This window comes from Stegastes partitus, unplaced genomic scaffold (assembly GCF_000690725.1).
Source record: "Stegastes partitus isolate 25-593 unplaced genomic scaffold, Stegastes_partitus-1.0.2 Scaffold552, whole genome shotgun sequence".
In the NCBI taxonomy this organism is placed as follows: domain Eukaryota; kingdom Metazoa; phylum Chordata; class Actinopteri; family Pomacentridae; genus Stegastes; species Stegastes partitus.
The window spans coordinates 149,776-162,122 of NW_007578283.1; the positions used below are offsets into that span (position 1 = coordinate 149,776).

A 12,347-nucleotide genomic window follows, 5' to 3' on the forward strand; every position below is an offset into this window, starting at 1 on the left:
CTATGAACACCCCCGTGTTTTCTCAACTTTGAACTGGCCCAATCTAACAATGACTGCTAGATGCAACTTATTTGCCATTTACTGAATGATTACCTAGTTTTAGGTAGTTTGGAACCGACTCCACGTCAAGGAAGTCATCGACTTGGCTGCATTTTATGGCTAAAAAGTCAAATTTGCAACCAACATGGCAGATCATCAAAAACAGCAGGTAGCTTGTCTGCATCAATAGTTCTTGTGCTGCAATTATCAGTTGATGTTGTTCAGAAATCACATGTTGGCAGGTGCATACTGGTCTGCTCCGAGTCTACTGTTCTAGTGTAAAACAACCAGGTTCAAATTATTCAATACGCTGCACATGCAAGGGTTGATCAAAAAGTTCTGAGACTGTTCATGACGCACATCATGGTCACTCACATCCATCAGGTGCAAGCACCAACAGTCAGGAGTCCCATGACATCCCGCTGTCTGCATCAGGACCTGTGTTACAGATGTTTTATGACCACTGGTAGGTGCGCACTTGTGATTTCTCCATAGAGCTCAAACGAGTGCAAAGAGCAAGATCCAACAATCATGTGGAGGATCATCACTGGTGATAAGGAGTGAGTCTGCAGCTACAACCAGGAGAAGAAACAGCAGCTTTTAAAGAGTCAAAGAGTTTCCAAAACCAGACGAAGATTAGGTCAGGATCCAGGAGCTCCATGGTTGTTGTTTTCTTCGGAATTTACATGGTAGATTTGACCTCATGACTTCCTTCTCTTCCTCAAAATGAAACCCAAAGTCACTGTTTAGACATAATTTAGGAGATCCAGAGCTTATCGCAGATGGTGTACGACATGTTAACAGGACTTCGGGGGAGTTTTGCAGGAGCACTGGGAACAGAGCATCACTGCACAAGTTGACCTCTTTGAAGGGGACAAATTTAAATCCGGTACAGGTTTTGATATTTACATACGGAATCTCTGATATTTTTGATCAACACTTGCTTTCTATGTTTAGATTAATTTAGGCTAATAAGGTCACCAGGTACAGTGCCTACTTAAGCTACATATAAAGGATAGATTGTTTTTTTTACTCGTGACTAATCGATTGATACCATTTCAGTCCACCTAGATATTCTTTGGTTCACTACAGCCCTTGATTTTTGGAAGCAGAATATCAAACTTCCCAAATTATATGTTAATGCCGACATGTTGCTACTGTAAGCGACACAAAGGTCTCTGAATCCTTCAGTAGTCGCATACAGCATCGCTGCTCGGGATGCTTTACAAAACTGCAGGTTTCACGGAGTCCGCTCTCCTTCTATTTTACTCATCCGCCGAGCAGCGACACACAACTGTGACCGAGTTAAGTTAGAATGAACTCCCTCCAGAGTTATGGCGGCGTCGAGGCTCCATCTGTGGTTCTAAACAGTTAGGAAAGGAGGGGGAAAATAAATAAATAAATAAAAGGAGGATAAATTGTATCTCATCCAAGCGGAGGATACACATCAGAGTGATTAGCTTGCACAGATGTCATGTTAAAAAAAATGAAAAAAAACAAATCCCCAAAAGTCCCATTCTCCTCCTCTTCCTCATCCTCATCTTCCTCAGACACTGACTCTGTGGGGTGCAACAGGTCTTCTTCTGCGCTCTCCTTACCGGCTGCATCAAAGCGACGCCCCTGCCTCTCAGCCTGATTAGTTGTTGGCCCTGTCAGCCGCCTGGAGGCCTACAACCGCCACCTCCCTCCCCTTATTTTCCTCTTGCCCCGCTGTATTCGTTTTCTCCAACGTTCTCCACATATCTGATCCCTCCCTGTTCTCATCTCATTTTCTTTCCTTTCATTTTTTTTTTATCCCTGCGTCGCTGTGCTTTGAAATTCGTCAGGGGTGAGGAGAGGATAACAAAAAGGAGTGAATGTGACTTTCTTTTAACTGTAGAGAGAGAGCGAGAGAAAAAAAAAAAAAGAACAAAGGGCACCAAAGGGAAAGGCACTGGAATAGCATCTCGGTACTATTCCTCTCCTGTCCTCGGCAGGAGTATTTAGATGTACAATGAGCTGCACAGTATCCAAACAAGCTTTACAATGGCCTCGACCTGTGCGTAACCCCCTTTTCGAAAAGGCAACAACACTTTTTTTTCCCAAGTACAATCACATTTCCCTACATTCGCTCAAAGCATTGTTGCGTTTTCACACAGACTTGGGTTAAAACACCAGACTAAGGTCATTGTAAAGCACTGCAATGGCGGAAACCGCATTTCCAGGGTCAACAACCACAACACCCTATCATTTTCACACCAGCAGAGCCAAATCCCAGATAATAAATATGTATCTCGCAGCAACACATTCCCCAGTTTACTTTGGTTAACTATGAAAAAAAAAGAAAAAGAAAAAGCCAGGGGGTGGAAAATAAGATATGAAACCCACAAACTCGTTTGTGTGTTTGTGTCCTCGTTATGAGGTGAGCCATCTGCTGCTGCCGCTGCTGCTCTTTAAATACCTACACGGTGATTGACGCCTGGCGTAGCTCTGATGCTCTGGAGCGCAATAAACAAGAGGCTTATAAGAATGGTTCACCCAAAACAAGGAAAATGAGAAAAACAAATTGACTTGAGAAAATGCACCTTTTATTGCTGTTTGGGACAAAATGCACACGTGCTGTCTCTCCAGGGATGTTTAAACATTTTGGTGAAGCTAAACAGACAGCTTTGTTGGAAGAAATTTGAAGAGAAAGTGACCTGATTCATCCACTTCCTTGCATCTTTATCCCCAATCCAGGATTTAGTCAAACTGATGAAGACGCATCATGTGAAACCCTCTGCTGCGTTTTGAGTGAACTGCCTCTTTCATGCAGGTGATTATCTGCAGAAAACTACTCATGTAGGTATGCAAAGAAACTTGAGTTCAGCACAGGAAGGATAATCCTGAGTGTGAAGCCGGCGCATTCAACAGCAGGCAAATATATTTATACACAAACAGACATAAGGAATACTGTACCAATTATCTCACCAACCTGGGGATGAGAATGAGGGCCGGATGGGGATTTCGGCTCAGGGTTTAGCTCTCTGCTTCGGGAAACAAAGGACGCTCTCTTGTCTTGTGAGAGAGCTGCTCAAATCCCGAATGATTCGAGAAGCAGATTTCGCACCTCTCTGTTTGTAGTGCGCTTGAACCGTGTTCCTGTGTGAGCGCATCCACGTCGGCACGCGTGTGCATGAATTATGCATGTTTGTCCGCAGCAAGCGTATCCCGAATATTCGCATATAAAAAAATAAAAAAAAACAAACAAAAAAAAATCTCGTTGCACTTTTTCTCACGCCTCGTAAGAAACCTGCCATTTCCTTTGCAGCACACACACACACACACACACAAACACACTCGCTCACAGGAAGCCGTGGATCTTCTCTGGGAGATTGTGTTCTCACGCAGAGACAAGTATTGGATGGTGAGCAAACAGCCTGGCGAAGACAAAAGGCCTCGCAAAGTCGAGATAGAAAACTTAATTCTCATCTATTTTTCATGGAGACTCTTGTGCAGGCAGCCGAATGCTGCCGAGGGTTGCGGAGACGTCTGTCACACCCACCGCGAATTTTGTGGGGCGAGTCAGAAGTTTGGGAGTGCATTTTAAATCAGCGGCGGCGTCGTGGCGAAGAGGCGACGCCGAGCCGAGCGCATGTGCGAGTGAGAGTCTCAGAGGCAGAAAGTTTTTTTCCCCCCCGACTCAAAGTCACTTTTAGTTTGCAAACACGTCTTTAATGCTGTTATTGCCGCGAGCGGATTCACTTAAAGCTGCTACACGGAGCATTTCGACATCAATAAATCATTATCGCACATCAGGATAATTACCACGCTGCTCCGTTCCCTCCGAATGCGACAGGGCCGGGGTTAGGAGAGGAAATCTGTTTCACTGCTTTACAGGAGAGGTAGGGGGCGCCACCTTTCTTGAGGCTACGGTGTTTAGATTTTCTGGTGATGGAGGAAAACAGGTGTCTAAAATCATACGCTGACGGTTTCTACGTCTGCTCTCCGTTCTTGAACTTCTGATCTTATCTAGTGGAATGTCAGAGGCCTTGAAAAGTACGACAGAACGACGCTGACATTTGACCACATTCCCTTTGCCTGTTTCCCCTCCAGGGACAGAAACCTGCAGATAGTTCCTCCATTATTTCTGCAGGAAAAGCAAAAACCTGAGACTCTTCCACAAAAACCTGCACTGAGCCACTGGAATCGCTCTTTGACCTTTGACCTCTAATGCAGGGATTCTGTGGCAGGTGTTGACTTGAGTAATTTAAGACTTGAGTAAGCAATAACCTAACAGCAGCTTTAACTCACTTTTCTGCAGTAACCTAGTAAACAATATTTCATATCTGAGTTCTTACTTCTCGCCTCTTATGAAATAGAGCCTCCGAGCTGTGGAGTTTCTCCGTGGAAGCTCTCCAAGCGGCTCATAACTCCTCGGCTCCTCGCGGGTCGCCGCTGTAGCCGAGGCTAACACACTATGGCTTCTTCACTGAGGAATGCTGCGGTTTGCTTTCAGCTTCCTCGCGCTCTGGCCAAAAAACCCAGCGACTGTCCTTATTGTGAGTTATCGTGTCGCACAAGCTCACTGGGCCGATTGTCTGCTGCAGACAGACTGGTAAACACTTGTCAGAGATAAACATATTCTCACTCGGAGCAAAAACTCAATTAAGTGAGTCAGTCGATGGAATAAAACCATTTGCAAGCTTTTTGTTTTTATAAACAATTAATCAAGTACTTTTTTTTTATGTAAAAATATTTGCTAATATGTTTTTAATTACAGAATGTGATAATGAAGCAAATATGTAAATTTAATTTATGGACCAAATATGTAATCAACTGATTAACCCTCTGAACTCAAAACAGTTCCTAGATTTTATTTTATTTTTTCCTGCTCCTGTCACATTTTTACTCACTGTAGGCTCATTTTTACTGTCATATAAAGTCCTGGACACAAGTACAGAGAACTCACAATGTCTTTTGTGGATTATAATTTTTAACAAGTTTTACTGTTTTGTTTTTTTTGTTGTGAAATTTTGTTGCGCGACTGTTGGTTGCAGCTCAGTCGCTAATGGCACAGAATTTTTGCCTTTTACAGAAGTTGGTTCATGCAACTGGCTTATTTTGGGTGATTTTGTACACGAGACGTGTTAAGTAACGATAAAATACCACAATTTTAAGCTCGTACTTGGTTCACGGAATGGTACGCCACAGAAGAGTAGTTCAAAGGTTGTCCGAAATCCAGCAATTTTCTGTTTTGTTTTGTTTTTTTTTTACAATTTCTAGCTAATAAATGGTGTCATTTGCGATTATTTTCAAAATTAACATGCGCTTTAAAGGCACCAATGGGTCTTGGGGCTCAGAGGGTTAATCAGAAGAGTTGTATTATTATTATTATCTATTTTGCACAAGCGAACCAAGATGTACGTTTACTGCTGAAGTATCTAGTATGAGCCACACAATAATTATTGTTTAAAAAAATCAGGTGAATCATGTTATTTTGACATGTAAAGCTTCTGTTAAGCGTCCGCCTTATTTAAAATCTGACTTAAACACACAGTGTGCAGCTTCATCCAATTGGAATCTGTTTAAACAATAAGAAAAGACGCAGTTTGATGACACTGCAAAGTAGCGTGGGATCATTCTTGTAAACCACTGGGAGAGCAATGGAGGGAAGTTTTTAGTACTTTGTTATGTGATTTCATGGCGGTTTGTATCTGATGAAACTAATCTAGCAAACTGTTCTCTTATTTCTACCGATGACGTGTCAATCACAGGTACTTATTTCCCTTTTTTTTAATCACCCAAATTAAGTTTAACACATTTCACAACATTTGGGATGATGCAACACTCGTCTTTTTTTAGATATTTTAATGTGGAAATGTTAACACCTTCAATTGGATTACAGCGTGTAGAATATGATAGTAAAAGGCGGGTCTGCACCAAGATGGTCAACATGCTGAACAGCAGCAGCGTTGCGAGTTGCAGCCGACCAATCAGAATACAGAACACCAGTGTCACAGCGGTAACCCCTCGCTGTCTACTGTGACACAGTAGTTCTCCAAGTTAGCTAATTGCATGATGGCCTTTCACGCCCCTGATCTGCTATTATGGCGTGGCACGGTGTCAGGCGGCGGTCTGAGTGCACGGTTATGGAAGCATGTCATCAGGCTTTGGTTGGGAGCAGGTTTGGTCCTGCTTCAGCTTCGACGCTGCCAACAAGCTTTGAAAGTTCGCCAGCCAAAGCTAGTGTTTGGGTGTAGCTTAAGTACCTGACTGCTCAAAGCAAAAAGCATCAATCTTTCAGTGCGTTCTTTTTCCTCTCTCATACCAGACGTGACTCCCGACACGCTACGACTGAGAAACAGGCGCAAGAAAGTCGACCAGAAATCCACGGTCGGGTCGTCTGTATAATGACGCTCGTTCAAGACGCGTCGTGAATATCAATCCATCCTTCGCATTCCCAGAGAAGAAGTCCAGAAAAGACAGTGGTTAATTACAATAATGGTGTTAAGGAGACTCATCTCTTGCTAATGAGGCGGTAAGGGAGGTTACGTATTAAATGTTGATTGTGTTAAATGAGTTAAGTAGGGTGAAGGCAGCTCGTGGGGTGACGACAGAAAACAAAAAAGGAGGAAAACGGAATTATACAAACAGCTCTTGTATAACAGACGGAGAGGCTCTACGGGAAAACACACCAATGAAGTGATAAGTTCAGGGAAAAAAACGACTGTACATTAAGTTAGTAAGCTGATATGCACATTTTGTAGATTTGGGACTAGTTAACGCTCTGAACACCAAAACACAGCTGGTAGGTTTATAAAGGCTTATTATCTTTTGAAAAAAATCCCCAAAATTAAACCATTTATCAAGTAAAAACTGTACAAACAGAGGAACGTGTCAGACTTTCAGAACTACTTATCTGTGGCATGCAGTCCAAGAAAACGAAGAAATCTAAGGTGAAAATCACAAAATTTCATCAAAATAACTTTTCTTTTTAACGTGTCATTTGAAATTTCTATTGAAAAAAACAGATTCTATTTAAAAAAAATCTAATAAAACTAAAGATTCTGTGCTGTGAGCAACAGTCACGTGACAGAAATTCAGGAACTTTTCAGCCGAACTGCAGGAAGCGTTTCCTCAGATTAGAGAGGAGGCAAGTAATTAGGAATCTAAGTAGCAAATATCTATAGTAGGTTAAATTATACTTCCTTCCCAATAGTGGTCACATCTGTAGACACTTTGAAAAATATTGTATTAGTTAATTCCAGATTGGCTAAATTGTAAAATGTTCTATTTTCGCCATTGTTGTGCTGCTTCCACAGAGGTGCAGGACTTTAAAAGAAAAAAAAAAGGAGCCCAGAAACTGTTTGGAGTTCAGAGGGTTAAGAGTCATATAAACATCCATCATTAGAATTCCCATCTAACGCTCCAAAACAAACCAAAATGAATAAATCCTGTTGGTTAAACAAACGTGTAGATTAATCACAGCGGTGACCGAGTGCGCCACGGCCAACCAGTTTGTCTCGCAGACAGAAAAACACATTTGATTTAGGCATCAAGGCTTTTCCCTTTGACACAGACAGATGCACAATAAAAGGACAAATTATAAATAAAGAGCAATACTTCACAACAACAGTCAGTTTCCTTAGAGCAAAGCTGAACATCAAACTCAGTGAAACTCAGACTGTAACCTGCTGACTCTAAAGGACGATGCCTGCGTTTCCACCTGCAGGGCCATAATGAGGTTTACCAAGCCAGCAATTCACTCGTAATTATTATCATAATGTCAAAAGGAGGAGATTTTTTTCCAAGTATATGCGGAAACCAGGCTGTAAATGGCCTCGTTTAGTCCTGATACGGAAATCCCTGCTTGGCCCTGTTTGACACCAAAATGGGAAGCGCTAGAAAACCCTCCTTGGCACAAAACTGGGAAGCTGTAGGGAACTTTGAAGCGGCATAGGCCTCTAAGTCGAAGGCTCCAGGTTGCCATCTTCGGATAAATCTGTGTTTAACAACCGCTAAAGCCGGGACTCCATGAGGAAAGTGGCATTTAGCACCAATAATGAAAGCCTTGCAAAGCTGCATAATGAAAAACCACCGTAATGCTTGCTTAACCCTCCGAACCTCCGGCGGCAGGTTGGAAAGGGATGAAAAAAGGCAAGAAAATGAAAGAAAAATGACTGAAATAACGCCATTTATCAGAGCTAAAAACAGGAGGGGGGATAACTTCTCAACAAATCATGTTTTCTATCAGGAAGATTAACAAAATCTAAGCTTCACATTGTGATACTTCACCCAAATCACTTTATTCTACATGTCTAAATCAGAAAGTAGCCAAAAATAAACCAGATACAGGAAAAAAATCTGCTCTACTCTGCACAGCCGTGACACTATTTAGATGCTCATGCTCAAAAATTCAGGAACCTCTCAGTTGAACTGCAGGTTGTGTTAACACAAAGCAGAGAGGAGACACGTGTGGAATGGAATCAAAAAATGTAGTAAACGCCATTTAGATTCTATAAAAAGCAAGAAAGTCCACACTTTTCGGTGCAACTGTTGCAAACTCAGCTGAGAGCAACAAAAAATTTGGGGATTTTTTTGGTTGAACTGCAGGCTGTGTTTACACAAAGCTAAGAAAAGACACGTAGGGCGACAAATAAAAGAATGTAGCGGCAGTAAACACTAATGAGATTCTGCAAAAATAACAGCGATACAGGAGTGACTCAGCTGTGAGCAGCAGTACCTTCTGGGCTGAACTGCAGGTTGTGCAGATGGGTATAGAATCTAACCAAAAACCATCTTGTCGTGTTTTTTTCTGCTTCCATAGAGGTGCAGGACTTTATATTGCAGGATAAAAATGAGCCCACAGCGAGTAAAAATGTGACAGGAGCAAAAATAAAAAGCAGTTGGAGGTCAGAGGGTTAAGGACAGTGTCAGCGCTGGGTTTGAGCGCTCTGGTTTATGGGAGCTATGGCTGGGGAACACTGTGGTTGACCCTGCTGGTTCTTTTTTTTTTCCAGCTTCTTTTGGTGCTGTGTGGTAAACCTCTCGTTTGGCCTCGTTGACCCTGTTTGGCCCTGGAGTGGAAAGCAGGCTAGCGGTGGTACTTACCTTGGCCTTGCGCTGTCTGAGGGCACACAGAGACGAGAACGAAGCCCAGCAGGCAGAGACTCAGTCTGACTGAGAGCTGCATCGTGATACGAGCAGAACCGGAGGACACGACACACCTGTGCAGAGAGAGAGGAGGTAGAAGACGCATGAGGTGCAGGCAGGAGGAGAGGAGGTGCAAAAAGAAAGCAGCATAAAGTAGCAAAAAAGGGAGGAGAGGGGTTGCAAAATTGAGGCACTCAGATCTGGGTCAAATTCTGTGGATGCAAGTTGGAGTTAAACCCACAATTTCCTGCAAATACATCCAAACAGGGCCCTGTGATGACATTAACTCTGCAGGATTTGTTCCAATCCATTTCAAATAAAGCTTTCAGGTTGCTTTTGTAAACCAGCCTCCTTTTTTTTTTTTTTTTGCTATAAGGACACAATTTATGGTTCAAGCACATGTTCCTCCAACCCATGCAGCTGCACGGAGCTCGTCCCCTCCTCCCTGCAGAGGACCGAAGGTGCAGCGGGTTGACTCGAGAGGAACAACACGTGGAATACTGATTAAAAACATTTTAACTGCAATCTCAGAAAAGAAAAAGAAAAAAAAAAAGCATCTGTTTCCAACTAATGCTGCAGCCAACTTTTAATTGCATGCAATTTTAATTTATTTGTTGCCATGTCTGACTGCCACAACTTGGCATTTGCACCGTGGCAGGATGAAGGTATTAAAACCAGAGTTATGATGATGGGTCTCCAGAGAGCAGGAGGAGAAAAAAAAAAGAGAGAAAAGAAATGTAAACACCTGATTGTTTTTAAGATTCACATCACCAGCCTCTAAAACAGAATCCTTTTCCTATTTGCATCAACCGGATCAATCAGTAGTCAGGTGGCTGCTACACACAGTAGTAACAATCGGTTGTTGCGCATGAAAACAGCACCACGGTTCACCAAACACGGCGCCGCTGCCAAACCGCTCCGTGCTGACAGTAAATAAAAGCAAGTTTTTTTTTCTCCCCTCCTCTTAATTGGAATCAGCACAGGTGAGAGCCGCCATCAGCAGCAGGAGCAGCACGCGTGGAGCGACGTGGAGAAGGGAAGAAAAAAAAAAAAGGTTCCTCCAAGAGCTGCGTAAAATTTTTGGAGATGTTTTTTTTTTGCGCGCGTAAAGAGCAGCCGTACCTTCTCGGATCAGACGCTTCCAGGCTCCGCTGCTCTCCTCCGGACAGCTGTGCGACGCGCTCACTAGTCCCCCAAAAGCGACTCTGATCTACTCTGTTCACCAACTCTGCTCTGGAGACCTGCAGGCAAGTCTGCCACGATGAGACGCGGCAGCCCCGGTTAGGCGCTTCAAAATAAAATCCCACATCAGCCGGTGCACCCCGCTGAGTCCAGCCCTTCAGGACACACCTGCAGTCACGTCAGCCACAAAAGTAGAAATTAAAAAAAATCCTGCATTTCACAGATTTCTTTTTGTGTTTTTAAATTACCCCAAAATATTGACACATTAAAAAAAAAAAAGTCCACATGTAACATAAAGTACTTTTAAAATGACAACCTATTGTCTATTAAATATACATTTTTCGGTAACATTATATTTGAAAACTTATATTAGACTTGATATGATCTAATTTTAACAGCATGTTAATGTTTTTTGTTTAACAAAGATATTTTTCAAAGGTAAATGCGTTCATTTTTTAGGCGGGCTTGCCTTTTCAAAATAAAAGAAGCCAATGAAGTCAAATTGAAAAGATTTTTAGGTCAACTTGTCGAATGCTCGATAAGATTTAAATTTAAAAGTTCGTTGTCTAATGTATGATCTTTTTTTTGTTTGTTTGTTTTGTTTTGTTTTTTATTTCTTAAGATTTTCTTTAAAGGTAAATGCATTCATTTTGTAGGTGGACATTCCTTTTCAAAATAAAAGACGTCAAAGAGGTCAAATTTACAAGATTTTTAGGTAAACTTATCCAATGCTTGATAAAATCTAAATTTAACAGCTCTTTCTCGTTTTTATAATCTCTTCCTTAAGAATTTTTTGACCATTTTAAAGGGTAAATGCATTCATAAAGCGGTCACATTTCCAAGATTGTTCCATAAACATTTGTGAAACAGCTCATATTATCCTTGACATGATCTAATTTAATCAGTTCGTTAATGTATTTACAATCACAAGTATTTGTTAATTAAAGATAGTTTAACGATTTTTCAAGGATAAAAGCTTTAATTTTATAGGTGGGCAAACATTTTCAAAATAAAAAATGTCAATTTTACAAGATTGTTATGTAAACTTATTTTATTGGTTTAATATTGATCGTTCAACAATCCTCAGAAGCTAAATCCATTCGTTTTATAGGGGGGTATACTTTCAAACTGTTAGATTTACAAGTTTTTTTATGTACATGCTAAATGTAAAAACTGGTGTACAGAAAAAGATCAAAATTGAACAGCTTACTGTTGTACTTATAACCAGAATTATCTGTTTATTAAACATGGTTTGACAGTTTTTCAAGGGTAAACATTTTATAGGTGAGCATACATTTTCAAAATTAAAGACGTCAAATGAACAACATTCTGTAAACTGATCATATGTGAACTACATTTACCAGTTTATTGTTTTAAACAGAATACAAAGCAGGTGCTGAATGGTTTTACTCACTGTGCATCTGCAGCACACTCATTGTTATACTTTTAGGTTATAAATGCACTCAGCAATGTTTTTATTATTTTCCCAACTTTGCCTTTTAATATGTTAATTGTTATAAGTTTCTTATTATATTCTTATTAGCCACAAAAGACCCTAACAAACCCCTTTGTGGCAGGGGGAGCGCTAACGACTCACATAATGAGGTGGAGGAGTAACAACCCCCAATTGAAACTGAAACTCAAGTGTTAATGTCTCCTTAAGGACATAAGTATCTGGAACTCCCAACTAGTCAGTCAGAACTGATGAAGCCTCTTGGATGAAGGTGGAACGTCTTCAAGAAACTCAAGCAAGTTGATGAAGCTACCAGAATAACCATGACCCGAATAACTGAGAATCTTCACAGACATGTTTCTTATTTGTGTGCCTGCATCTTTTATTTTTCTATGATGTAAATGAGATGTCCACACTTGATTGTATTCCGAGTTAAAATAAAGCTTGAATGGAAAATGAGTGAATGGAAAATGTTGTTTGAGAGATTTGTGTTGGTTCTAGCAACATGTTTATCTCAAGACATGATCTGTGGAAGTAAATCAAATATCCATCCATCCAT

The 12,347-nt window shown here is 41.2% G+C and overlaps 1 protein-coding gene across 1 annotated transcript in view; it reads right to left on the reverse strand.

Moving 5' to 3' along the window:
- LOC103362059 (collagen alpha-1(XIV) chain-like) overlaps positions 1-10,349 on the reverse strand; it is a gene marked incomplete at its 3' end in the record, with an annotated part of 152,543 nt that extends 142,194 nt beyond the window's left edge. Inside the window, exons 1-2 of the mRNA XM_008288317.1 lie at positions 10,276-10,349; positions 9,112-9,227 (exon numbers count right to left, since the gene is read on the reverse strand). Coding sequence (XP_008286539.1) covers positions 9,112-9,193 — 82 coding nt within the window. The remainder of the gene's footprint in view (positions 1-9,111; positions 9,228-10,275) is intronic.
- Between the last annotated feature and the right edge of the window lie 1,998 nt (positions 10,350-12,347).